This window comes from Phalangium opilio, unplaced genomic scaffold (assembly GCF_054372755.1).
Source record: "Phalangium opilio isolate 3A_F unplaced genomic scaffold, DU_Popi_V2 ptg000011l_1, whole genome shotgun sequence".
Taxonomy (NCBI): Eukaryota; Metazoa; Arthropoda; class Arachnida; order Opiliones; family Phalangiidae; genus Phalangium; species Phalangium opilio.
In genome coordinates, this window is record NW_028324147.1 from 10,367,185 (window position 1) to 10,393,182 (window position 25,998).

Below are 25,998 nucleotides of genomic sequence, written 5' to 3' on the forward strand. Positions count from 1 at the left end.
CAAATCGGCTAGACCATAACGGCGAGATCAAATTATCGCGTACCGATAAAACGTAATTCTGGACTGATCAGGTAGTCGTCCAAATCCGAAGTAGCTACTAATGACATATTTAAAAATTAATTCACCATAAAGATTAATTTTTTACAATTTTTATTTTCTAAATTCTCCGATTTCGAAGCATTTTATGATGTTTTCAACTTTTTGGAATAATCACTGGCTGACGTAGAGGAAGTAAAATCCTCTGCACTGCCGACCTTGGTTAACGCGAGTGTTCTACGACCAAAACCAGATTCCACGCTTTTCCCTTTCAACGACTGTCACCGAAACCTAAATTATCTTGTGTCACAAGTCCGACCGTAAAACGGACGTAGATAATTTTCGTAAAAGTTAAAAATTTGTTCCATGGTTAAATAAATCAATTGTTTATAAACAAGTTTTTAATTGACGTAGATAATTTTATCAAATTCGTTGATTTCAAATTATGGTGTACGTTTAGATCAAGGGCATATGTAGTATGAAAAAATAGTTGTCGATAAATACGCAAGCATTTCGAAGCAGGTAGCAGGGCATTTAGTGTTGTAATATCAATAAATATTTATAGTCACGCCTGATGGATTGGTGTGTAGGGAAATTATAACTAGGATTGAAAGTTTAGTCATGGTGTGTAGGGAAATTATATCTAGTCATTGAGATAATTGACCATAAGTGAATCACATTTAGGCTCTTATGGAGGTTGTCGCGAACGTTTCATCGGGAAGACTGGGCCACCCTGTAATTATTCACATATTTTGAAACATTTCTCCGCTATTTTGCCAAGCTTAATGCCATGATATCATAATTAGTTAATTATAAGTGGTGACGTAATAGTGATGTAAATAGAAGACGGGTCGAATGAAGAAGCTAGAGAGGATTTGGTTGGAGTACGTCATAAACAATTCATTCACTCAAGTGACTCAATTTCTGTTACTTCTATTTGCCATTGCCACAACACGTGCGTTTGTGCCTGAAATGAGCTTTGTTTGGCAAGTCTTAATTGTTTCGAAATGTTTATAAAGGATTCGTTCAAATAACTAATAGGGTACTTTATTGTGTGTTTAATAGTATGATAAGGCTATTGATTAGACAGGTAAGGTATAAATCATTGATTGCAAAGGTTAAAATAAAGGTAATCTAGAGTATGTTGGCATATTTGGCCAAATCGTAGAACATAGACTGTTTATTCCTCAAGAGAGCATCTGGAGAGTCGAATTCGACAATTCGGCCCTGATCGAGAACCATCACCCTATGAAGAGTTAGGATATATTAAATAGCCAATAATTTCAAGGTTTAATAGTTAGGCAAACTAACTTGTCGTAGTTCAAGATGGTGTTTATTCTGTGCGCGATGGTGATGATGGTAGAGTTGCCGAATTCCTTCTTGATGGTCTCTTGAATGAGATCGTCGGTGTCCATGTCGACCGAGGCCGTCGCTTCGTCCAAGATCAGGATATTGGTGTTCCTCAACAAGGCTCGAGCCAAGCAGACCAACTGACGCTGACCGACGCTCAGATTCTGTCCTCCTTCGGCCACGGGGTGATCCAGTCCGTGCTCGAGTGACGCCACCAGGGATTTCAGGTGCGAGTGTTCCAGGGCGGCCCATAGTCGCTGGTCATCTTGTTGACCAAATGGATCGAGGTTGAGTCTGAGCGTGCCCGAGAAGAGAACGGGCTCTTGGGGAATGATTGTCAGCCGCGATCTCAAATCGGACAAGCCCAGTCCCTCCACCTCCACTCCGTCTATGACTATCTGACCGCGCACCCCCTCGATGAGACGGAAGAGCGCCAGCGTAAGCGACGACTTTCCGGCACCTGTCCGCCCCACCACGCCCACCTTCTCTCCGGCTTCGATCCTGACATCGATGTTCTTCAAGACCAAATCCAATCCTTCTCGGTATCTGGTGCTATAGTCGCAAAATACGATTTGTCCTCGTTGAGGCCAGTCAGCTGGCGGTTGAGATTCTGGTTTCACCCACTCGGCCTCGGACTCCAAACGGCAGTATTCGTCAGCTCTTTCTATGGAGACGAGATTTGATTCCAAACCCGTAAGGGAAGCGATAAAATATTTGATCGTCTGTAGAAGCTGGAAGATCAATTTATTAAATTAGTAATTTGTTTGTAGAAAGTAAATAATTGTTCTACGTGACAGAAAAGTCTGCTCAATTGTTTTTAAAAATACAGGGGAAATTCCTAATAGCCAATTAGATTGAAGAATATAATATCTTTCATAGATAAGACTTGAATGTATGGATGATGGTATATCACCAAAAGTATATATATTAAAACAAAAAGTCATTAAGTAAGGGATACACTGAGAGAAAAAAACAAACAGGAATGGTAACATTAGGTGTAACTAGCCTAATCTAAAATTACATCTAGCTAGTTATTTTTTGTTTCTCTTCGCTACATAAATCTCTCATTCAATGATTAAAACCCCGCATACGATTCCATCTCGAGAAACTCTTTGTTAATTGAGTAACTATTGGTCCTTTTTTATCGTCAAATTTTAGTAACGTTAAATGAAAACTAGCAGATATCTTAGCTTGTGGAAAACGTTTTCATTTAATTAGTGAGCGCGTGTGAAGAGGCGGCTAGGAGAAACCAAACTCTCCGTCAGCCCACGTTTCAAAACCTGTACCGAGCTGTGGTTTAATCGGTATCAGAGTTCCGCACATGGGCGCAACAGAGAAGAAAATAACATCAGAGTATAGTTGGTTTACGAACTCTTAAGGCCGAGGCTTTGGGGATTCTCCCGCGTGCTTGCAGTACCTCTATAATTAGCAAATTTGTTTCTTGTTTTAATTTTTAACTTCTCAATACTCAGAGAAAGCTATGGTAATAATAAACTATTGTTGTTACAGTGGCTGTCACAATAACACTAGGATTTAATTTCGAGCCTAATGTGTCACGCAATATTAGTACAGTTTTTGTAGCAACACTTTCTATATGAAACCATAATTAATTACATAAATAATATTAAAAAACGCGTAAATTAACCTTAGCCTAAGCTACAGCAGTGGCTATCGTTAATGACGCTGACCTCTGGTGTGATCCTCTGACGGTCTATCCGTCTTTCCTATTTACACCTTTTGAAAAGTCTGGCTCCTCGGCTGCGGGCCGAGGTAGTGTGCGTGACCGAGATATCGGGCTATGTCGTTATGGTTACCTTCCCTCTTTGAATCTCCATCTTATACCTGCTCATTGATATCGCTTACCTTATCGGCATTAGCCAAGATCAACCCGGCAAAATTAGCTGACAGAGTCCCTTTGCTCAAAACTATAAAAATTGCGGTGCAAAACATCAAGCAATTGCCCAAGATATTGTAGCGTACTGTCAGCCATCTGGAAAGAAATTGTATTTTATTTACTTGGAGAAATGAGTATCGACTTGTAATGCCCGCCTCCAAAGGTAAAAATGTAATGTAGACAATGATAAAGCCGTCTCTCCAAAACGAAAAAGGCACGATTGAAAAAAGATGCATTTACAAAATTACCTTTGCGCCATGTTCATCATGTAGTTAACGGCAGTGCATTCGTCAATCAGTTTCAGGAAGTGTCGTTCGAAGTTCTGTCCGGCGTTACACGCCCTGATGACAGTGCTGCCAGCCACTGATCCTCCCACGTGCGAAAACAAGAAGGAATTTCTCAAGCTTGTTATCCGCTTGAATTGACGATTGCTTGACATAGAGAAACGCTGAAAAAGATGTGGAAAAATATGCAGATTAAATGCAACCAAGGATAGATTTAATTTTAGAAGAAGGAATAGAGAGCAGAGTAATCTGAGGGAGAGGCTCTATACTGGGCTATGAGTCGGACTGAAGTAAATACTAACCGTTCTCCATTCCTACTTCTAGAATTAAATCTATCCCTGATGCCACATTACGAAAAAATTCTTCCCGGGAGTGGGCGCGAGCAAGCCGTTATCAAGATTGAGGATGAAAATAGACTAGCCTTCACACGATGCTAATTCCGTGTTTAACCACGGTAGTAAGCGATTGAGGGTAATAGTGAATAATTTCTTATGACAGGAGACTGAAATCCTACCTGAAGTAAAAGGTATCCAATGACAACAACAACGCAGGGAATTATAAATAATGGTAAATATATTGCAAGTCCTATCGGGTAAAGAACTAAAAACATGAATCCGTAATTGGTTAGCAATAACATAGGAGGTAATTGCTGGTCGAGGTTGTCAATATCTTGGGAGAAACGATTGAGTATCCTTCCAACGGGGGTCGTGTCGAAGAAGGATATTGGAGAACGAAAAACACTGTCGAGCATTTTTCCATGTAGACAGTTTGCCGCTTGTAGACAGCGAAAGACAAAGATGATTATGTTCAGAAATGACAAAATGGCTTGGCTTAGACCAAAAACGCCTAAAACCCAAATACGTGTTGACTTTAAGCCTGGGTTCGCTTTAAAATCTTCCTTCGTGTCCACGCACCAGAGAGAGAGCCAATACACTGACCCGAAATGAAGGACTACAACACTGGTGATTATTCCTTCGAAGATCGCCCACCACTTTATACCATATGCTTTAAAATATTGTTTGTATTGTGATACGGATATCTTCAAATGTAGGAGGAAAAAAATGTGTAGAGAGTTTTAGTTCTCAAGAAGGCAAGAAAAGTCCAAACTCCTCGCGTATTAAAGAGAACATACGTTTCCTTCTTTGAGCGTCTCTTTAGTCACGAGTTTTGCCTCATCTTCATGTGAGACTTTTCCTTGGGATGCAAGATGAAATCTCTCAGCTTGGAAATTTAACCCACTACAAAAATTGCATTTACAAAATTCATAAATTAGCAAAGCGTGTTCAAATGTATCTTAAGAGGAAGAGTAAGTGAGCCAGTTTTTAGCCCTCGAGAACCGATCATAGTCAATTTAGAAAAAACTGCTCTCTTATATAGTATTTACGAGAGGTATTTCTGTGGGCGCTTGCATAACCTGTCTGTAATCACATTGACATAACAACTCCCCAAAAAAGGGACAGCAACCTCCTGCAGTATCTCCGATTTGAAGTTTCATAGTCCCGACCTTGGGCCAGTCGCTCCAACTGATCAAGACGCAAGGAGAGATAAATTGTACAGTGGAGAGCTAGCCCTAACCGGTCCTCTTACAATACAGTCTCTATAGTTCAACATGAAAGAATGAATTCAAAAATTTTGAATAAGGGATATCTCTAAAACCGTACACGCCATAAGGGGGTAATTGTAAACAAAGAAATCCCCTAGGTTATTTTGTACAGTACACGGTTATCATCCATGACTTGAAGCCCTTTCTCTTTTCTACTACGCACTGGCGGTAGAAAGTGTATATATAGATACAAATATACTCACGACGATTCCTCTTTATTCTCATTGCTCATGTCTCTCATGTGTTGCTGGAAATAATCTCTGGCCATTCCCTGGCGACTCATGATTTCGTCATAGGTTCCACTCTCGATGATTCGTCCGTTGTTCATAAAGAAGACCTCGTCCACTTCTCGGAGGAAGCTCAAATTATGCGTCACCAAAACTCTCGTCTACAAGAGATTGAAATAGTAATTGTCGGGCGAGCAAGTAAGTTCCAAACAGAAGCAACTTTCAAAAACGAGAGCCTCAAAGGGTTTATTTGTGTTAGCTAGTCACTTACAGCATCCATATATTTTGATCACTTTTTAGTTGCGATTATTGAAGGTGCACAGATTTAAATGATCAAAGGGGGGCAATTCTCTAACTTTTAAAACGAGTTACCTCAAGTGATAACTAACGTCTAAAGGGTTGGTAACTTGGTGTCAACCTCGCGCGTTCTGTGAGTGCACGATATCAAAATGGTTGATTAGTCTTATTTGTCATGAAATCTTGAACGAAAAGTGGCGGATATCTCGTGAATTTCCCTCACCTAAAAGCAAGGTGGTCAATTTAAATTTTACCGTCTTAAGTTATAAAGCTTATTGACCAGTTTAACATTTTCGATAAGTTATCACCCTTGTGAAAATTAAAAACGGTAAAATTTTAATATACCCACCTTGTTTTTCATTAGCACTAGGGGAATTCGCGAGACATCCGCCACTTTTCGTTGAAGGTTTCATGACACCTATGACTAAACACCTATTTATGTATCGCTCTCTCATAGACGGCACGAGGTTGACAACAACCCTTTATACGATAGTTGTCACCTGCGATAGCTTGTTTAAAAAGTTAGAGAATAGCCCCCATATCTATTCAGCTTAAATATATATGTATATACGAGATGTCAACTGAAATTTATTTCACAGTAAAGAGATTCATTAATTTCTGTGACGTCATATTCTACTACTACCATTACTATAACGAAACGACCTGCTGACCACTCATTTAAAGTCACTTAGCACTTTCGTAGAAAATATAAAGGGTAGCGTTATTTAGGCCTACTTTCTTTCGAAGCAATCCCTTTGGTCCGATGACTTCGTTGAAGAGATGCTTGGCCACGTGCGAGTCAACCGCCCCCAACGGGTCATCAAAGAGATAAACATCGTCATCGCGATAAATTGCTCTGGCCACGTTGACCCTTTGCTTCTGACCACCACTCAAGTTGATACCCTATCATGGAAAATTAGTAAACGGACACATTACTAACGATATCAGTCAACTATGAATAGAACGTCGCAACGACTGGTTCTTCGAGTGTGATATTTTTCGTTCGCCTATATAAAAGGAAGGGAATTATGATATTAAGATGATTCTCCCCCATTTCACCCAAAAACAGTTTCCCCAATTCCCATTTCTCCCAATCTCATTTGTCCCAAAATATTTTTCCCCCAAAACAGAAACATTGGCTATTAATTTCCTTACAATATCCTCTCGATCCGTGCCTTCCACTGCTTTAATAAACTCGGCGCGTATTTATGCATTTTTTTTTAAAGTACACTTAAATATTGTACTATTCTTCAGGCTGTATCAGATTACAATTCTCTTACCAGGATAGAAAAATAATACCAAAAGCGGATTATGCTTCACACATAAAGTACGTAAGTCCCATTTTTCCATAGCTTTGGCCATGGATTTCATGATATTCCCGAAGTAAAAACTAAGCAGACGAACAAAAAAGCTTTTAACCAATCATGAGCCCCCTAATCATAGATAACCTCTTTAATGCCAGACCAATCGGCGACGGCTATTACTATTTTCTTGAATGGGAACTCGACTCGACCTCGCCGTCGACATAACCGGGAAGCCCGGAAGGCGAATTTCGGTAGTCGTTATAAAATATTTAACGTTTTAAAGCTAAAGTTTCGAAATTTTTCGAGACATTTAATAAGTCTTCAACTAAATATTATAAGATTTTCATTAAATTTCAACAGAAAAATAGATCTGCGAATAAAATTAGACACGAAAACTACACTAAGCCTTGGCTAGATATCAGCGGCTGGGACCGAGCGGCGCATCTCGAGCCGCCGGCGGCCGGGCTTGCCGTAACGGCGAGAACAGAAAAATACCTCGTTAAAAAACAGATACACGGCGTCTTAAATAGTCCAAGCAAAAGCTACCCAGATTTATAAGATTTTCTTTAAATTTCAACTGAAAAATAGCTCTGCAAATAAAATTAAACACGAAAACTACACTAAGCCTTGGCTAGATATCAGCGGCTGAGGCCGAGCGGCGCATCTCGAGCCGCCGGCGGCCGGGCTTGCCGTAACGGCGAGAACAGAAAAATACCTCGTTAAAAAACAGATACACGGCGTCTTAAATAGTCCAAGCAAAAGCTACCCAGATTTATAAGATTTTCTTTAAATTTCAACTGAAAAATAGCTCTGCAAATAAAATTAAACACGAAAACTACACTAAGCCTTGGCTAGATATCAGCGGCTGAGGCCGAGCGGCGCATCTCGAGCCGCCGGCGGCCGGACTTGCCGTAACGGCGAGAACAGAAAAATACCTCGTTAAAAAACAGATACACGGCGTCTTAAATAGTCCAAGCAAAAGCTACCCAGATTAAAAGATTTTCGTGCTTTACTCCCAAATAATCTATCGTATTGGGAATAGTTTTAACTAAAGAATATTTCAGACACTCTACTCAATATTTATACTAGTTCCCTAATTTCAACAGAAAAATAGCTATGCGAATAATAATAGACTCTAAAACTACACTAGGCCTTGTCTAGGTAACAGCGGTATGGTGCCGGTATCCCGATTCCCGAGCCGCCGGCGGCTGAGCTCGCCGTAACCGCGAGAACAGAAAACATTCATCGTAAAAAACAGATGCATGGCGTCTTAAATAGTCCAAGCAAAAGCTACCCAGATTGATAACATTTTAACGCCTTACTCCCAAATAATCTTTGGTATTGTGAATAGTTTCATCTAAAGAATATTTTAGACACCCTTCTCAGTCTTTATAGTAGTTCCCCAATTTATGTACCTGGTAAATCGGTTCTTAAGGCGGAAGGATCGGATGGATCCGAAAGAGCCGCGTTACTGAACTATTTCCCTCCGCGTAAGGGGAGGTTCTTTCCTAGGAGCTTAGAGAATATCGTGTAGCTCCCCCAGGCACATGTTACGTACTTCATGTGTAAAGCCTAATCGGCTTCTGATAATACACCATAATAAACAACTATGGTTTTTCGCATATCTGTTTTTCCGCTCTTTAGAGAACTGCTGTAACGGTACGCCGCGTTTACGAGAACCGCTGTATCGGTAATTGCTGTAATTGGTGAACTGCCATTTCGGGAACCGCTATTTAGAGAACTGTTGTTATGAGGACCGCTAATATGAAATCCTCTCATAAGGGAACTGCTCATGTGAAGGCTTCCCACCCACCTAGCCTAACTCAACCCAACCTAACCTAACCTAGCCTAACCCAACCCAAGGCTAATTTTCTCTAGGTCTTTTTTATTTCTATAGGCTAAAATTCGATCTCAACTTTCGGGCTTGGGCGAAATGGGACAAAAAATCTTTTGGGCGAAATATTCCTTTTGGGTATTATGGGATTGGGGAAAATGGGAACGTACCATTAAGATTCCTCTCACCCTTCGACAATAATGATTTCACACTTTAAATACCGCTCCCCATTTCAACAAGAAATCGAGGGGAATTTTAAAAGCAAAGTATTTTCTTAGGTTATTTTTAGAATTGTCTTAAGGCACCGGCATATTACAATTATGGCATAAGTTAATTTATCGAATGCTTGTGGGCCCGGGAAGTGCACTACTATTAAGGGTTAGGATTGCGTAACGGGTAATCGTTTTAGCACTGTTTAAAGCTGCGCAGCGTGGGGCTACTCATTCAAGTTTCCTGTTTGTGTAGTACTATTATTGTAGTAAGGATTACTTGTAATCATTTGAGCACTGTTAAAGGTGATGATGGGCACTTAAAGAAGAAGATTGTCAGTATATATTAATACGTACCCTTTCTCCTATCTCAGTTTCGTCGTCAGCGGGTAGCTGTTCGAGGTCCGGTTGTAGGGCGCATGCCCGTATGACGTTGTTGTATCTTTCCTGGTCCATTTCGTCGACGAAGAGTATATTCTCTCTTAGTGAGGCGTTCTGGATCCAGGGTTGTTGAGTGACGTATCCCACTTTCCCGGCCACTCTCACCTCCCCCTTCACCTTCCGCATCTCGGAATTTAGAGCGGACAAGAGCGAAGACTTGCCACTACCCACCGGACCCACCACGGCCACCAACGAGCCGCGTGACACTTTCAAATTGATGTCCCGAAGAGACGCCGCTGCCGGTTCTTCCGCGTTCCAAAGAAACGTTCCCTTCTTAATCTCGATTGCTGAAATTTTCATAGAAAAACGTTGATATTAACACTAGTCAAATTTTACCAACTGTGAGAGGTTAGATCAGAAATATTTGGAAGAAATCTAAAAATGACTTGTGGATTGTCATACTTTACAAATAACATATTTAAAGGAGATATTTGAGTCTTTGCGGGGTTTCCTTCTAAAATGGATTTTTGGGCTAATGCAGAATTTCTTCTTTCCAGCCTTATAAAGCTGCTATTTGAATAAACCTGATGATTATAGTATGATGTTTTCTGTTTATACCAATGCTCCGGTTGGGTTAAGTTCTGAAGGAGTCAATTGTCTCTTTTTCCACGGTCAAGTTTGCACTTCTACCTTTAACCCACAACTAATTTTGGGCTTAAACTCATACGCCAATGTACAAATAGCTGCCGGCAAAAAATAAGCGACCCATTTCGTTTTTTCAAGTCCCGAATTACATTACATACCGACTTGTGCGTCGCTGGCCATTTTCTCCGCGTAATGCTTGGTTTCCTCACGACTCAACAAGTTTGTAATTCTTCTTGCCGAGACGTGTGTCTGTAATGAATCAATTAGTGAATCTGCGTCATTTTGAGATGTTTTAGCTAAAGGGAAGGCCAACGTGACAATCCTGTACGATTCTTTGTCGGGAAAATGTTTTGTATTAAAACATGAAATAAGTTGCCGTTATTTTATGACGCCAACCATAATTTCAAAGCTTTCTTTTACAGTAGGACACGATGGCATTCGAATGATAAGCCCTAAATAATTTCAAAAGTATATATAGTAAAACCGAAAATCTCGATCAAGCAGGCGAAAGGGTGACGAGTCGTGACCGTGGCCTCAATTTTGTACACCCCTTTTAAGCGGAAATTAGATACAATCAGAAGTGCTACGCCCAGACCTATTTGCTGTGCCTGGGGTTTCTAGTATTTTCGACTACTAATGACGAAAGCGGTAATATAGTTCGCTGAATTGTGGCGCAAATACCAAGCAAAAATAAAATCAGTGTTTTAAATTTGACAGTCTCGGCTTTTCGTTCTTTTAAGTTAGCAAGGTTTTTACCTCTCCGAGTGACGATGACGTCACGGAGAGGTAATACACTGAACGTGTCTGTGTGTGTCTGTCTGTCACCGCGTTCGCAGTTGGCAGATCGGAGCAAACGCGTTCGCAATTTCTGGACCGCATTCGCAGTTCACAGAAATTCCGCAAATTGTGGTTCATTGCTTTATCCATCTTATTTAACTATCCGTTATCATTATCATTGTTTAAGCCAATGCCAACGGGTATTTAATGGCTTCTAACAAAAACACCATGCACTAGTTTTTCGTGTTCCCCCCCACATACACACCAATCCGTCCTTATTGGCTTCTAACACCAGCATCTACTGGTCTTTCGTCTATACCACATAGACACCAATCTGTAACATTGGCTTCTACTCCATCATCGTCGTTAGGCTAGAGATGTACGCGGCGAGCGGCTAGGGTTACGAGAAATGTCTAGCCTCCCAATGGCAGGGCTTCCACCAAAGGTTCACGCAATTGCGCATTTTCTTATCCCTTTGTGTGAATCAATCGCCTTATATACCCTAAATATACAAAAATTCTGATATAGGTGTTCTCTAGAAATGTAACGTTAATGATAGCTATGTTTAAAATTATTTTAGGAATTAAGTTTCTTAAACCGACTTAACTATAATTAACGTAAAATACTGACGATTAAAATAATCAATATCAGTTATATTTACTTAATTATTTAAGATAAACTTCTTTCTATGTCAAACTTCTTTCTATGTAATGACACAAGTGAGAGTTTATATAGAACGAGTAATGAAGATTGCATCTGAATCGAAACACTAAAATTAAATACACAATTAAGTGATAGATATTAGGTCCTCATTAGAATTATTGAGGATACACAGAAATTATTAAACGCTTTAACCTTTACAAATGACCTTGGCAATATCTCGCCAATTTGAACTATGCATTTCCGGTTTTCTCATCGGCTGATGGACCTGTGTTTAGAAAGTAAATTGAATTGTTTGAAAATGTAGGCCCTCGTCTCGGCTCGAAGAGGTTTATTTTGGTTTCCCAACTTGTTTTAAAAGAAGTTATTCTTTGCAAACGCAAAGAGTATTAGAGTCAGGAGCAGATGACAAAGGAGTCTCGGACGCTAGCTTCCATAATGTAGAGGGCAATGGGATCCGCGAACGTCACGGTTATTAACCAAAATCATTACGCCAGTGCCCCCTCTCGTAGGAAATTTGAGCTTTATTTTCCAACCAATAGCGTGGCTGCAAAGTCTCGAAAGGAGATCTGGGAAATCGCGTCTGGAGCCTCTCTTTAAAAATACGTATCGTCTGCTTATAATTAGCCTAGGCTTAACGAGTATTAGAGTTAAAAATGGATTTCAACGGCTTTTTAATCTTTTTTTTTAGACTAAAATTGATAATGAAAAGCCCAGCGAGTAACGTATGTACACTATTAAAAAACTAAAATGCGTTTCAGTGCCAATTTTTTCTTGATTTCGTCTTGAATTAAATGATAGCTACAAGAGGTTGGGAAAAGAAATCACTCACGATCTTTTAAAACCCAAAAAGTAAGAGACCGTGATTTCGTTTCCAACCTCTTGTAGCAGTCAATTAATTCAAAAACATACGGAATATTTTGGCCCTAAAACACATATATAACATTGTGTTACAGCTGTTTGAATAAAGTATAATTATATTGTGTATATTTATGTCGCGATCGGATAAGACGAACCTCAGTAGCCACCGTTAGTCCGTTATTACAAAACATATTCCCAGCAGACTTTGGTGCCAGATATAATCCACCAAAAGCATCGTCTGCTATAATGTCTGATAGCGCGTCTATGGCAAACGATACCGCTACAGCTGTGACGTACGCGGGTGCCATTGCCCTCTATATTGTGGAAGCTAGCGTCCGAGACTCCTTTGTCATCTGCTCCTGTTAGAGTTAAGAGCTTTTCTGAAAGACATTAAATTACCTAAAACATCATTACACGTAAAAGAAATTAATACACATAGAACTAATTACTCACTCTATGCGATGAAATGAACAAGAAAACTACGGCCAGTAGTTAAACACAGGTAAAATAAGTTCAAACAAGTTGGGAAACCAAATAAACCTCTCCGAGCCGAGACAAGGGCTATCTACTCACATAGGCCTTTTTTTAAATAATTAAATATGATTGATATTAATTTTTTTGAATCGCCAGTGATTTGCCTTAATTTTAGATAAGTCGTTTTAAGAAACGTTATTCCTAAAATCATTTCAAACATAGCTATTATTGACGCGTATGCCTCTTTAACAATTTTAGGAAATTGAGGGTATATAAGTTGGCCCATTCCCTAAAATGGGTTATGAAATAGCGCAATTACGTGAATCATTGGTGGAACTCCCGCCATTGGGAACCTAGACGTTGCTCGTAACCCTATCCGATCGCCGCTTACATCTTAACCGTAACGTTGATAATGGAGCAGAAGTCAATATTGCTTTCTGTAAACTGCGAACGCGGTCCGGATATTGCGAACACGTTTGTTCCGATTTGCCAACTGCGAACGTAGTGACACACGCACACAGATACGTCCAGTGTAATACCTCGCAGTGATGTCATAGTCACTCGAAGAGGTAATAATTTATTTTTGCGAATGAGATAGCTAAAATAATAATAATAATAATAATAATCTAAGCTTTTGTCTATGAAGGGATATCCACACTAAGCCTGTGGCTTGTTTACAGGTGGGTCCCTTTACAATGCATAGAGGGGTGGTGGCTAGCCCCTGTGCCACAGCTAACCTACAGCGCCCTATACTAACTATTACCGTTAACCTCTGCAAGTTTTGATGGAAAGGAGAAACCGGGTTAGACCGCGGAGGAAAACTCCTTTTAACAAGCGGGGAGAGAACTTGCAAACTCTACGCAGAAGGATTCGTTCCCAGATTTTCACCCGGTGCCACAGTCCGGGATCGAACCTAGGATCCTCTTGCTGCGAGGCGAAAGCGCTAACCGCTACGCCACCCCAAACGATCTGTGATTGGGTGAGAGCGCGACTTGCCTCGACTGTTACGATTATAAGGTGGCAAACACATACAAACGTGAGAAACCGAAACATTTTGTTATATTCTATATACTTTTAATAATATTCAAATTAACGTTCCAACGTCAAATACTTAAGTAAAAGAAGTATTTTTTGACCTTCCCTGACACCGTTCTTACCAAAACTAGGGTATTTATTAAATCCGGTAACGTAAGCATTGACGTCCCTAATAATCGTGACAACTGATAGCAGACGAAAGCTTTTCTTGAAGTCAGAATGTTATCGTCGTCAATTAACACGTACATGGCGAAACACGGTGTAGTAATCTAAACATTAAGAAAAAATATCTGTGGGAACTTAAATCAATTATATAAAAAAGACTTGGTTTGCCCAAGCCTTAAAAACAAAACGATAAGAGTTTTTCCAGTTGTCTGAAGCGCAGATATTATTTTTTTCTATTGAATTTTAAAGACAATCCGTATTTTACTACTCTTTAGAATTTAATTCAATCACCTGATTTTACTGCTAATGGATTAGTTTCCTATAAATTAATTGAAATAAAAAATTACTTATCTCAGATTTTTCAACAACAATTCCATTTTCCTGAAATATTTTATCATGAATTTATTATTTTGAGGGATATCGTGTAAATTTAATCAAATTGACAATTTCTTTTTTAATTTCCGAGAATTTTCCTTTCAAAAGGTTTTAAACACATCAAGTTTTCATAATGTTGTCAACTAAATAGCAACTCAACCAACACTTCTAAAATCTTTCCCACAAGTACTGATATACACAGTTCAATAATTGTGACTGTGCTTAAAGAAGAAACGAACCCGTTTATCAAGTATTAGAAAGGTGATAATAGCCCCCCTTTGTATTCTAAAAGACCGCATGAAATACCTTATTAATGAGAGAATTATTTGAAAATTAAAGTACGTTCTCCATTGAAAAGAAAAAATTTCATGATAAAATGTTTCAGGAAAATGGAATTGTTGTTGAAAAATCTGAGATAAGTAATTTTTTATTTCAATTAATTTATAGGAAACTAATCCATTACCAGTAAAATCAGGTGATTGAATTAAATTCTAAAGAGTAGTAAAATACGGATTGTCTTTAAAATTCAATAGAAAAAAATAATATCTGCGCTTCAGACAACTGGAAAAACTCTTATCGTTTTGTTTTTAAGGCTTGGGCAAACCAAGTCTTTTTTATATAATATCTGTTCCTTCAGCCTTAATTTGTATTAATATATTATAAAAATAATTATATGCTTGTCAAACGTCATTAATTCGATGTTCCAGTAAGATGTTCATGAGCATATTGGCTCACTCCAAGTGCCTCTCATTATTTTATGGGAAAGATTAAAATTTTAAACCATTTGGTAGGGGAGTGGTAAATTAATTCACAATTGGTAGGCGGGTGGTAACTTATTTCATATAAAGAGGCGGTTAGTGACTCAATTAAGTTTAGTTGACCTTTTTGTAAAGATTTTAAAAAAAGTTATGTCTAAACCACGCGCCAGCACGCGCACATTTCATTGAAAGTTTGTTATTTAAGAATTTTCCCTTATATATACTAAGATTCTTCATCAAAAATAGACAACGAGCTTTCCAAGACTCGAACCTGCAATGTTTTGCCTCGAATGCAAACGCGTTATCCATTACGCCACAAGCCCGTACTTCGTAACAAAAATTATCTAAACATTGTATTTATAGGATTATTTCATTTATGTTGAATAAAAGATCTGTAAAAATAAACAACGAGCTTGCCAGGACTCGAACATGTAATCTTCCGCTCCATAGGCAGACGCGTTATCCTATGCGCCACAAACCCGATGGAGGCTGAATAAAATGCTATGCAAACAGTGTAATATATTTAACGGTTTTACCATGATTTATAAATTAATTAAAATAAAATACTTAGACTTAATTGTTCTTAATCAAACTTCAGAAGTTCAACATTCAATAGTTGCTTGATAATTCAAAAGTGTTCCGAACCTTAACTTCGCAGTAGTTTCTGAGTTATTCGATGGAGTGGACCACCAAAAATCCCATGCTTTTTCTATGGGACGCTAAGCCTAAAATCTGTGAATTATTTCTTTAACATTACAGGAGGGTGTAGGTTCTTATCTAGAAGGGCCTACCGGCCCTCTAGAATATGGAGGTAAAATTGATTAAGCCCAGAAGACGAGAAGAAGCTTAACTTTTGTGGAAGCTAAAACTTTTATTTCACCGCTGAAATCTTTACTCACATATATACAGTATATATTCCCCATGATCGATAATAATACTCCATTTCTTGAAAATGTGCTACGTTCTTACCAAAGCCGGTATGATAGCAGTTATAAACATATTTATTCCCTGGAAAAAGCCTTGTTTCTTCATGAGTTCAGTTTCTTTATTCCTGATTTCCAGAACGATTCTTTGGAATGATCTTTCCCAGGCGTAAAACTTCAAGCCGCGTATTCCGTTCAAGATTTCGTTCATCATTTTCATTCTGTCGTCCTTCATCTTCATCAGCTCAATCTAATAAACGAGATGATTAAAGAAACCATTCGCAGAAACTTCTCCAGTCATGATATTGTTGTAATAGTAAATATTCGCTTGTCGTACTTTGCGAAGGTACCTTAACACACGAGTTCCAAGAACCTAGATATTTGCAAGAAACCTTAGGGCGCTCGTTCTGCTCTTCGCGATTATAGCTACTAGTATCAAAACCCGGTAATGCTATACCATCCGTGCTTAATTGAAATTAGTATATTTTGCGTTCAAGCGGAGCCTACGTTAATCGAAAGCTAGCATGCGCGGGCCTTGATTAACGTAGGCTCCGGTTCAAGAGAAGATAAAGAACAGCAAACCTCGAGAAGAAGGAACTAAATTAACCGCTCTTGACCTCCTATTCTTTCTCCCACAGTAAAAATATAGGCTTGAATGAAAAATACAAGTTCACCCCACGACCCGTCTCGATTTCTACTACTCGCTGGCTGTACTATCCGATATTTCTTTCGCTACTGTAGTCAGTGTGACAACGGTCTCGAATGAACAAATTCGAGCCTATTTTTGAGGTGTTTGTTTATTCGAGTTCTAGTAACGTGCTCTATAATATCTTGAGGCATCTTGGGTTTTTTCTGGGTCTGAATGTAAAAGGCGATTTTATAAATTACTTTCGACCAGGGACGCATGTGCAGGCGAGGGAAGGAAGAATGCCTTCCATCTTTGCTTTTCCCGTCGGCTACATTCTGTCAAACCCGAACATTTTGACAAGGCTTTTTAGAAATTTAACTTTTATTAGTGCGATCTTCTGGAGATTGTAAATAATTTATGCGTATGGTTCCGATTACGGTCCAGAGGTGTTTTATTTGGATAACATTTACCTGCAATTCTTTGTATTTCTTGGTGCTAAGATAGTTCAGTGGAAGAAGAATGATAATAGGTACAACGCCAGCAAAGGCTGAATAGCCCAGTTCTTGATACATGAAAGTAAAGCATAGTACTAATTGTACCGGGACTGACCACAAGAGGCCCAGTTGCGGTGACAGAATTTGGAATCTGTTCGTGTCCACGTACATCGTGTTCAATATTTCGCCCATTGTCAAGTCACGCCGATCGCTGCTCGTCAAGCGAAATGTCTGCTTCGACGAATCTCATTAATTAACTAGCGTCCCACTATCAAGATAACCCCAACTTACTTTTTTGTACAGAACGTGCATGGTGGCGGATTTCAGTCTCAGTCCAAGTTTGGTGTGGAAAATGGCGCTGCCTTCTTGTAACAACGATTGGGCCAGACCGGCCAAACCGTAAAGGCAAACGTAGAAAATCCCCTTCCATAAAGGATCTTCGCTCGTCGAGAAATCAATAATGGAACTGAAAACATAATTGAATAAACTGGTTAACTCCGTTCCAAAGTTTGCTTGATTCATTGTATCGTGGCCAACCGCTAGCAATTCCAACATCTGCTAGAATCACTTTAACAGAATATTCAGTGGAATGAAAACCTTGATCTTAACATACTTGACCCCCAGAAACAGGAATTGTTATTGCTCACGTGACTGAGCCTTTCTATATGCTTCAGTACGAGCAAAGAACTTACTGACAGCAACAAAGGAATTTAATTTGAAGTTTTAAGGGAAAACCATGTACTACAATCTCGTTTTTTTAACTTGGATTTAATCTTATATTCTTGATTTCCCTTAAATAATCACTTATGACGTTGTGACGTTGAAAAAGTGAAATGGTTTACCCTGTCAATAGAGCAGGACCGATAGACACTACGTCGGACAGAACTTGAAAGACCACTCCAGCAATCAAGCAAGGCCCGATTGTCCTCAACAAGGGCCAAGTGATGGATTTGCTTAGATATTTGGTTCCATTTCCTTCTTCTGAAAATATTTCCATTTCCATTTCATCTCCGTCACTTTTAATCCCAGCTCGGTGTCTCCAGTGCTTTTCAAAAAGACGCGAGACAGTCAACGCTCGCTCCGCGTCATTCAAGTCGTACACATCCGATGGCTCCAGGTTTTTCTTCCAACCTTTCCACAGGGCGCTAAATTGTAAAAAATTTACAATGATCTGCGCTGTAATAACTTCTTCAAGCAAAAAAAATTGATAAGAACTCAACAACGGGAACAGATTTACCTGGTAAGCCATGAATGAACCACGCGTGAACAAAAGGATGAGTCATCTTCCCTTGATTTCTTAAATGTTTTAAAATAATTATAAATTATAGTAGCGAATTTTAATAGAAAGTTAAGTATATATTTTGTAGAAGGAGCTAGTGAACCATTTTGCATGACGAATTTTACCTCGTGACCTCGCGTTGCTACTAAATAATGAAATTACAGTTAGAAACACATCAGAATTATGAGGTACGACGGATTTAGTTACTGATACCGCCCCACAAAAGCCACGTAGAAATTAACATGGGATATATGGGGATGACGCTAAAGCCTTACTAAGAGAATGGATATGTAACAAGTTGTTAAACCCAAATTAACCTCTCCGAGTCGAAGCGAGGGATGTCTACCATGGTGTTTCTTATAAATAATTAATTGAATATAAAGTTTAATACCTCTACGTGTTGTCATCTTCATTCGAAGAGAAAAAAAATCACCCCAACTTTGTGAGCGGGGAAAGTTCTTTTCTTTTCTCTGTGCGCAAGGGCGAAATTTTCAAGAAGGACATAGTTCCTTTTACCCACGTGACCTACAGCTATTTACAGCCATCTCACATCCACGGGTGTATATAACGCATATTTGTTGGCCTGGCCTACTTGGGAATAGGCAAATTCTTTTATTATAAACGTAGAAACGAAAACACTGGGGCGAGACCGACATTGGGGTATTATTATTATCCGTATTAAAGCCTTATTATTATTATTATTATTATTCTCTCTGGAGTTAAGAAGCAACACTAGACGGAGCCCGTGTTCTCTAGACGTGGGACGCTAATCAACTCGCACATCCTCTGGCGGAGTTCCTTGGCGAGATGGAGGATACCCCAATGGCGGCCTCGCCCCTGTGCGTTTGTTTCTCTGTTTGTATTAGAAGAATTTGTCTATACATAGTACCAGAAGTAAACAATACTTCTCTTCGAGAGAAATGTACCACCACAAAGCTCGGTAATTGTATCATGATTATTCCCTACATAGGAACATTTGGAACAAGGTTACTAAACCGAATCACATACGCGATAAATAGTTCCCTCGTCATTCTTTGCTCTATTAGCGATTAACTATTTGCCAAGGCTCACTGGTGAATTTGTGAGTTCTTTGCTGAGGATTTAGTACCAAACAGTTATAGAATTTGCCTCACGGTGCGATGCCCGCCTGAAGTCTGATGAGCGGGAGAGCAAACATAAAGGGTGAGCCTACGAAGAATCATGTTATAAGAGGATACATAGTGCCAGCCTTCTTCTATTATCCCTTTCTGATAATACGTAAGCCTAATAATTTATTCATATCCACGCTGAAAGCTAAATCGAGAGCTAAAAATTAGGCTCGAGCTCGTAGTAACTAGTGTCGAACCTATATTACATAAACTGCAAAATGTATGGAGTATTACCATTTTGACTTCGCCTGCGTACGTTTGCTTTCCGTAGTTCGGAGAGGCGTCGCTCAGTGTGTGTAATACGAGGGTAACTACTATTAAAAAGTAAATTACCGACTCAATTACCAACCCGAAATAGTCATCATTGTCGTTCTGAAATTTTACACGTGTTTATTATGCCGTAATATTATTATTTAATGTGAAAGAAACCTTGGCTTACTTCTAAATAATATTTCGTGATGGTCGATCTGAGTGTGATAGTTTGCGATAGTGTTAAGAGGAACCAAAACATTGTCAGGATTCCGGACAACACCGTGCCACCCCCTGTGCCGTAAATTATGAGGAATAACGCCAAGATCTGCAAGACGCAACTGAAATTTAATTTAATCCCATGGATTTTTAAAATGGTCTTACGTAAGTTCCAAATTGAAGGACGACCGCCAAATTATCAACGACTTCAAAATCGCCGTAATATATTTGTTTACCAAATTTTAAGACGCAAATTGTGGCCAGTAACAAAACCAAGAGCTGAAAACACAAAACATAATTACAGGGGCAAGAACGCGCGCATCCTGCTACGTCAGATGTCCAATGAGTATTAAATGAGCAATAAAGCTCCCTGGTCGTTAGGTGTAAAAGGACTTACACTTTTCGTAATGGAAAGATGAGAACAACGGACACTTCGCCGCTCCGACTTGGCGATCAACACGACTTCCAATGGGAGAAAGAACCAGAGTGTTGCGCAAGGCACCCAGACCAGGATGGTCTTTTGAAAACAAGGAGTCAAGTCTGGATCATCCGTGTACCATGTCAAATTGCCGTCCTTTTGAATTTAATTAAAGAGTTCATAATTAAAACGCAAACGCCATCAATTAATATATTCAAAACTCTGGTAAAATAATAAACACGTAACTTACCCAAAATGGAGAATTACAAAAGTCATCCAATACGAAGGAACCCATTTGATGATGTGTAACACTTACTTTGAGCAACTGTTTAACAGGCTAGTCGCTTGTGATGTTAGCGGGCGTCTAGGTGATAATTCCTATGTTTTAAAGTAAACAGATGTTGACGTTTTGAAATTTGCTTAAAAGACCTTGAACGAGTCTCACTCGCATAACACAAAAAATTCGTCTACTTCGTCTACATTGTAGCTGCATAATTAAATGCCAGACTTCAGTCGATACCATCTTCTTTCATGACCTATACATTTTGACCTTATTGATAGGGAAATTTATATGATAATCTTTAAATCGGCGATAACAGACTATATATTTGTACAACTTGAAGAGTAAAATTTATTCAAAAATGTATCTTTGTAAAGATAGTCTAATCCTTAAATGAATTAAAGAATTCATTTCAATTTGACGAAAGATACGAGAGTTCGAAATCTCAAATTACAATGAAAACCATATCAAGGGTGTAAATAATACTTGCCTCTTCCAAAACAATTCCAAGACGGTTGACCTTGAGGAAAGATAATCAGTCAACAATTAAACAATTCGGTTTATCAGAGATGACTTATTTCTTGTCCTTGCAACGGTGTGAGCCTTTGGGGACCCAATATTACGTTAACCCATCGGTACCCTTGTCACGTGCCTAGCTACTGTTTATAGTTAATTCAGGACTGATCAGACAGCCTTTCTTCCCACAAAAGAGCCATAAGCCCCAAAAATTAAAGGTTCACTAAAGCAGCGAGCGCAGTCAAAAATTTATATTACTCTTATAGGAAAAATAGGAATGTTTCCGGAATCACAGGATTTTATAGAAGAATATAGGAAAATATAGGAATAAAAATTCTCATATGTACTACTATTTTGGCTTAAAAATCTCCAAAAAGTAACAAATTGGATTTTAGATATTTGGTGATAAATTTGACGCTAAACTATACGTAAACGTCGACTACGTCAAAAATATAGGGTACTAGCCGTTACCCGCGGCGTCGCTCGCGTGTAATAAGAACTTCCATCTAAAATGATATAAAGAATGTGTAGATTTTATTGAAGACTAATATTTTTGTAGCACCCTAGGAGCGAAGGCACTCGGCGTTGCCCGTCAGCCCGTCGGGATATTTTTTATTACTTTTCATGCGGACATTATTCCATAAAGAAGGGTTTTTAAGTTTTTGGCCGCCATTTAAAAAGATGGCAACAAATCGAACCCAAAATACCATTCAGCCCGTCTTAAGGCTAAAGCAAACCAGTGTATTAAATATTTGTGAAATCGGTTGAAACGCGCGTACTTAATTGCATAGAGAATATGTTTTACATTTCTGGGCGCCATTTTTTAAGATGGCGGCGGATTTAAAAAATCTTTCTTAGTACGCGCCTACTACTTATGAGTAACGTTCCTGCAAATTTTCAGCCTTCTAGGGCAAGCGGTTTCGGCTGGGCGTTGATTATCAGTCAGTCTGTCAGTCAGTCAGTCAGTCAGGACTTTGATTTATATAGATATAGATTATAGGGACTTTCATGAAAATATAGGTTATCATAAACCGCTGGGCTCTCTGTAAATGTTAAATAACATAGAAATGATTTCATTCTGCTTTTAAAACTCTCCGTTTTCAAAGCAGGTGATATGTTTTCAACTTTTTTAAGTGAATCGTGAAGTGGGTAGAGGGAATAAAATCCTCTGTACCGCAGACTTTGCTAAACGCAAGTGTTCTACGTTCAAAAAAAAAAAAATTCTAGGCTTTTCGCTTCCATCACTCCATTTTCGCAATCGTTAATTTTTGGGACGAAATATTTGGCCTTAAGATAATAGTTTTACGAGGTTACACCAGGAAGACATGCAGCTAATATGTAAATTATCTGTCTGTATTCCTGATTATATAAATATAATCTGAAAACACGCAATCGTTGATTATTTCGAAACAATAACTTTATTAACGTGATAAAATATGAAGTTATTCATTTTTATCTACGGTTCTTAAACCCACAAAAGCATCGAGCAACCACATTGAACGTGTTTTCGTCATTCGAAAATAAATGATCAAAGTTTCAAACTAAAATATCTAGACAATTCGCCGTCAGTAAGGCTTCAACTTGACAGATTTTAGAAGAAACTGAATTAGGTCTATGATTGGAAGTTATTAATTAAGATAATTAACTGTAAGATTATCACATTTAGGCTCTACAGGTTTTGACGGAAGTGTTAGTGGGAAGACCGGGCCTTTCACTATTAGGCAGCACGTCAGAGGTCCATCCTCTCAGGTTGACGAAACTAAAAGATCACATTATAAGTTACTTCCTTTCTACCTTGAATCGAAAGAAAACATTTGTGACGAACCGCCATGCAGTTAATATGAATGTTAAGTTTAATGGTTAAAATACAGATGCTCTTGAAAACATTGACCATCCTTGGTTAACTCACGGAAAAGTGGCTAAGTGCTTTTCAGCCGCAGATATTCAGTTTTTGCCACAAAATATTGAGATTCCCTGACTACTTTTATATTATTTTCGCATACTATTTATTATCGAGACGATCTTCTTCGTAGGTCTGAATAAAGAAAGCACAGTCTTCAGGCATTAAAATCCTAGGTATCGAAACTACATTTCTGTCCTTCATATTTGTTGTAGGTAAGGTTATAAAATACCTCTTTGATAAAATGCAGATCAAAAATAAATGACTTCATTCATCCCCGTAATTAGAGTCAAATCCTATAATGAATTGGACCCTTTTAATTATCACGTAACTAAGAAGAAAAGCGTGTCAAGGCTGTACAAAATACAGGATGCTTTTAAGGAGATGTACTACAGTGTTACGCATGCGCGTGTCAAGATCATTGTGTGAAGCATTAGCCTTACTAACATAATAACCGTGGCGGCAAGATTAAAAGTATATGCCGAGGCCTATTCCAATGCGGAACAGGAAAATATGGTCGCGCTGAATTGGTCTCGCTGATTTGGTCGCGGGACTAATTGGTCTCACTGATTTGGTCGCGGGACTAATTGGTCTCACTGATTTGGTCTTGCGACCATTTGGTCTAGTGATTTTTGCTCTCGGGACTTTTGGTCTTGGTACTATTTGGTCTCGTGATTTTTTGGTCTCGGGACTATTTGGTATCGTGATTATTTGGTCTCGTGATTATTTGGTTACCTAATTATTTGCAACCTTTTCCAAAACAATGGTCCCAATAATTCGTTGCCACCTTTTCCAAAACAATGGTTCCAATAATTCGTTGCCACCTTTTCCAAAACAAATGTTCCAATAATTCGTTGCCACCTTTTTCAAAACAAATGTTCCAATAATTCGTTGCCACCTTTTCCAAAATATTCTCCTATTAATTAGCTGCCACCTTTTTCAAAATATTCTCCTATTAATTAGCTGTCACCTTTCCAAAATATTCTCCTATTAATTAGCTGTCACCTTTCCAAAATATTCTCCTATTAATTTGCTGAAACCTTTATTTCTATTATTGCTAATAAATTGTTCGTGCTAAGAGTAGGGCGCTTTTAATACTCATATAAATAATCTTCTTACCTCCAAACAAGGTTGGGTTGGGTTAGGTTCGGTTCGGTTAAATTTGACTGGTTAAAATGGGGCGATATTTTTTTAAAAGAAGACTTTCGTGTCCAGAGACCAATTTGTCCTGAGACCCAATTGTTCCGGGACCAATTTGTCCCGAGACCCATTTGCCCCAAGACCCAATTGTCTCGAGACTCAATTGTCCTGAGACCAATTTGTCCCGGGACCCAGATGTCCCAAGACCAAATCGGCGAGACCATAACGGCGAGACCAAATTGTTGAGTACCGAATAGATTACTTACTTCCCCCCTTACCGGCGCCTACCTTTAAACATTGATCACTTTGGAAATATTTAATTTCGAAATCATGACCTTGATATACCTCTAGAAACAGTATAGGTCTTAAGTTACGTACCCACAGTGGCCTTAACTTTAAACATTTTATTATTAATTTATATACCCCATGCAGTGAGTTAACTGAAATTAAATAGTCTGCTACTGCGAACTATCTCCTAACGTCACACCCTACCATCCCTTACCTCGGTTTTGGAAACCATATTGAAAGTCGTCAGTTCAGGCCATACTATTTTGTCTGTACCAATATTGACGTCACGTCTCTGTAGCTCCTCCCCTATCCGTACCAATATATGGGGAATATAGGAACTTGGCAGTTCTACATCATACAACGTCACTCTTCTTTCCACTAGTGCTAAAAATATACCAGGAGGAGGGGCTTATATAGCATTCATTTTGTTAAAAAAAATACCATAATGGCGCTGGGGGCGACGTTAAGCCCGAACTGCCAAGTCCCTATTTATAAGATCAGTGTTAATCGAAGTGAATTAACAACAATGTTAAGAATATACTTCATATTCTCTTCAAATTTCAAGACCACGGGGGTTCCACGAAAAATTTGCATAAGAAAAACTAATCCTGTTCAATAACCAATAATTCAAACAGACCTTAAGTGAAGTCTAAACCCTATTGTACAATAAACATCTCTAGGTGAAACAAACCTGCAGATATACCGGAGGCCTAACAGACAAGATAACAAATTTACTTCAAACAAACAAAAACAGAGATTAGTAAAATTTTTTATAGACTTAAGCCTCGGACGCATAATTTTATTTATGACTTTAAAGAAAGAACAACGATTGAGAAACATTTACATAACAACTAAAACGAATCTAGATAAGAGAGGAAAATATTTTACTTCTTACTTTTTACTTTTCTAGCTAAGTCGTTCGTCTTTCAAGTTTACCAAAAGGTTTACCAAGAGGTCGGAAACTCCGTAGAATGCTTCACTCACAAAACTAAGGTATAATTTAAAATAGAACCTTACCCAGTTGAATTGCTAGAGACCCAAAACCACGTTCGACTAAAGCTTCTTACCAAATACCAATCTGGGAAATACGCATATATTTAAACTCGTCCTTGGGACCAGTGACTCCCCCCTAGTGCCCAAAATAAAAAAACTTGTCTCAGGACTGGTCCACCCCTACCCCCTTAGTTTTCCTATATATTTGAAATTTTACACTGGTCTTGAGAACTTGAAACCCCACTTCTTGAATTAAAATCTGGTCCAAGCAATTAATAAACTGGTTTTGAACCAGAAGAAATGTGCTAGTTCCCTGACTGTTGCTTACCTTCACACTCGAGTAGAAATCTTTAA

The 25,998-nt window shown here is 38.7% G+C and overlaps 3 protein-coding genes across 3 annotated transcripts; all 3 read right to left on the minus strand.

Moving 5' to 3' along the window:
- Positions 1-807: 807 nt before the first annotated feature.
- Positions 808-17,439, minus strand: LOC149712082 (ATP-binding cassette sub-family C member 3-like). Its single transcript, XM_089860656.1, has 13 exons — positions 17,191-17,439; positions 16,139-16,342; positions 13,994-14,140; positions 10,223-10,313; positions 9,396-9,766; positions 6,427-6,594; positions 5,371-5,555; positions 4,697-4,802; positions 4,079-4,603; positions 3,529-3,728; positions 3,250-3,376; positions 1,348-2,117; positions 808-1,282 (listed from the first exon to the last, which is right to left on the minus strand). Exons 1-13 carry the CDS (start codon positions 17,404-17,406, stop codon positions 1,171-1,173), a joined length of 3,222 nt encoding a protein of 1,073 aa, XP_089716782.1. The 5' UTR covers positions 17,407-17,439; the 3' UTR covers positions 808-1,170.
- Positions 17,440-17,463: 24 nt separating this feature from the next.
- LOC149712083 (putative ATP-binding cassette sub-family C member 13) lies at positions 17,464-19,024 on the minus strand. Its single transcript, XM_089860789.1, has 3 exons — positions 18,452-19,024; positions 18,057-18,359; positions 17,464-17,680 (listed from the first exon to the last, which is right to left on the minus strand). Exons 1-3 carry the CDS (start codon positions 18,604-18,606, stop codon positions 17,464-17,466), a joined length of 675 nt encoding a protein of 224 aa, XP_089716915.1. The 5' UTR covers positions 18,607-19,024.
- Positions 19,025-19,094: 70 nt separating this feature from the next.
- Positions 19,095-20,822, minus strand: LOC149712084 (multidrug resistance-associated protein 1-like). The gene is made up of 5 exons (XM_089860790.1): positions 20,778-20,822; positions 20,507-20,683; positions 20,275-20,388; positions 19,565-20,218; positions 19,095-19,455 (listed from the first exon to the last, which is right to left on the minus strand). Exons 1-4 carry the CDS (start codon positions 20,820-20,822, stop codon positions 20,051-20,053), a joined length of 504 nt encoding a protein of 167 aa, XP_089716916.1. The 3' UTR covers positions 19,095-19,455; positions 19,565-20,050.
- Between the last annotated feature and the right edge of the window lie 5,176 nt (positions 20,823-25,998).

What these genes read in the sequence shown, in the direction of transcription:
- LOC149712084 (XM_089860790.1), bottom strand. Translation starts at nt 20,822, where the DNA reads ATGGGTTCCTTCGTATTGGATGACTTTTGTAATTCTCCATTTTGG. An exon ending in TTTGTAATTCTCCATTTTGG is followed by an intron (nt 20,684 to 20,777) that starts GTAAGTTACGTG and finishes TAAATTCAAAAG; the next exon opens with GACGGCAATTTGACATGGTA. An exon ending in ATCTTTCCATTACGAAAAGT is followed by an intron (nt 20,389 to 20,506) that starts GTAAGTCCTTTT and finishes TTGTGTTTTCAG; the next exon opens with CTCTTGGTTTTGTTACTGGC.
- LOC149712083 (XM_089860789.1), bottom strand. Translation starts at nt 18,606, where the DNA reads ATGCAAAATGGTTCACTAGCTCCTTCTACAAAATATATACTTAACTTT. An exon ending in GTTCATTCATGGCTTACCAG is followed by an intron (nt 18,360 to 18,451) that starts GTAAATCTGTTC and finishes TTTACAATTTAG; the next exon opens with CGCCCTGTGGAAAGGTTGGA. An exon ending in GGTCCTGCTCTATTGACAGG is followed by an intron (nt 17,681 to 18,056) that starts GTAAACCATTTC and finishes TTATGTTTTCAG; the next exon opens with TTCCATTATTGATTTCTCGA.
- LOC149712082 (XM_089860656.1), bottom strand. Translation starts at nt 17,406, where the DNA reads ATGGGCGAAATATTGAACACGATGTACGTGGACACGAACAGATTCCAA. An exon ending in AGGGATTGCTTCGAAAGAAA is followed by an intron (nt 5,556 to 6,426) that starts GTAGGCCTAAAT and finishes AATCTCTTGTAG; the next exon opens with ACGAGAGTTTTGGTGACGCA. An exon ending in AGACGCTCAAAGAAGGAAAC is followed by an intron (nt 4,604 to 4,696) that starts GTATGTTCTCTT and finishes CTACATTTGAAG; the next exon opens with ATATCCGTATCACAATACAA.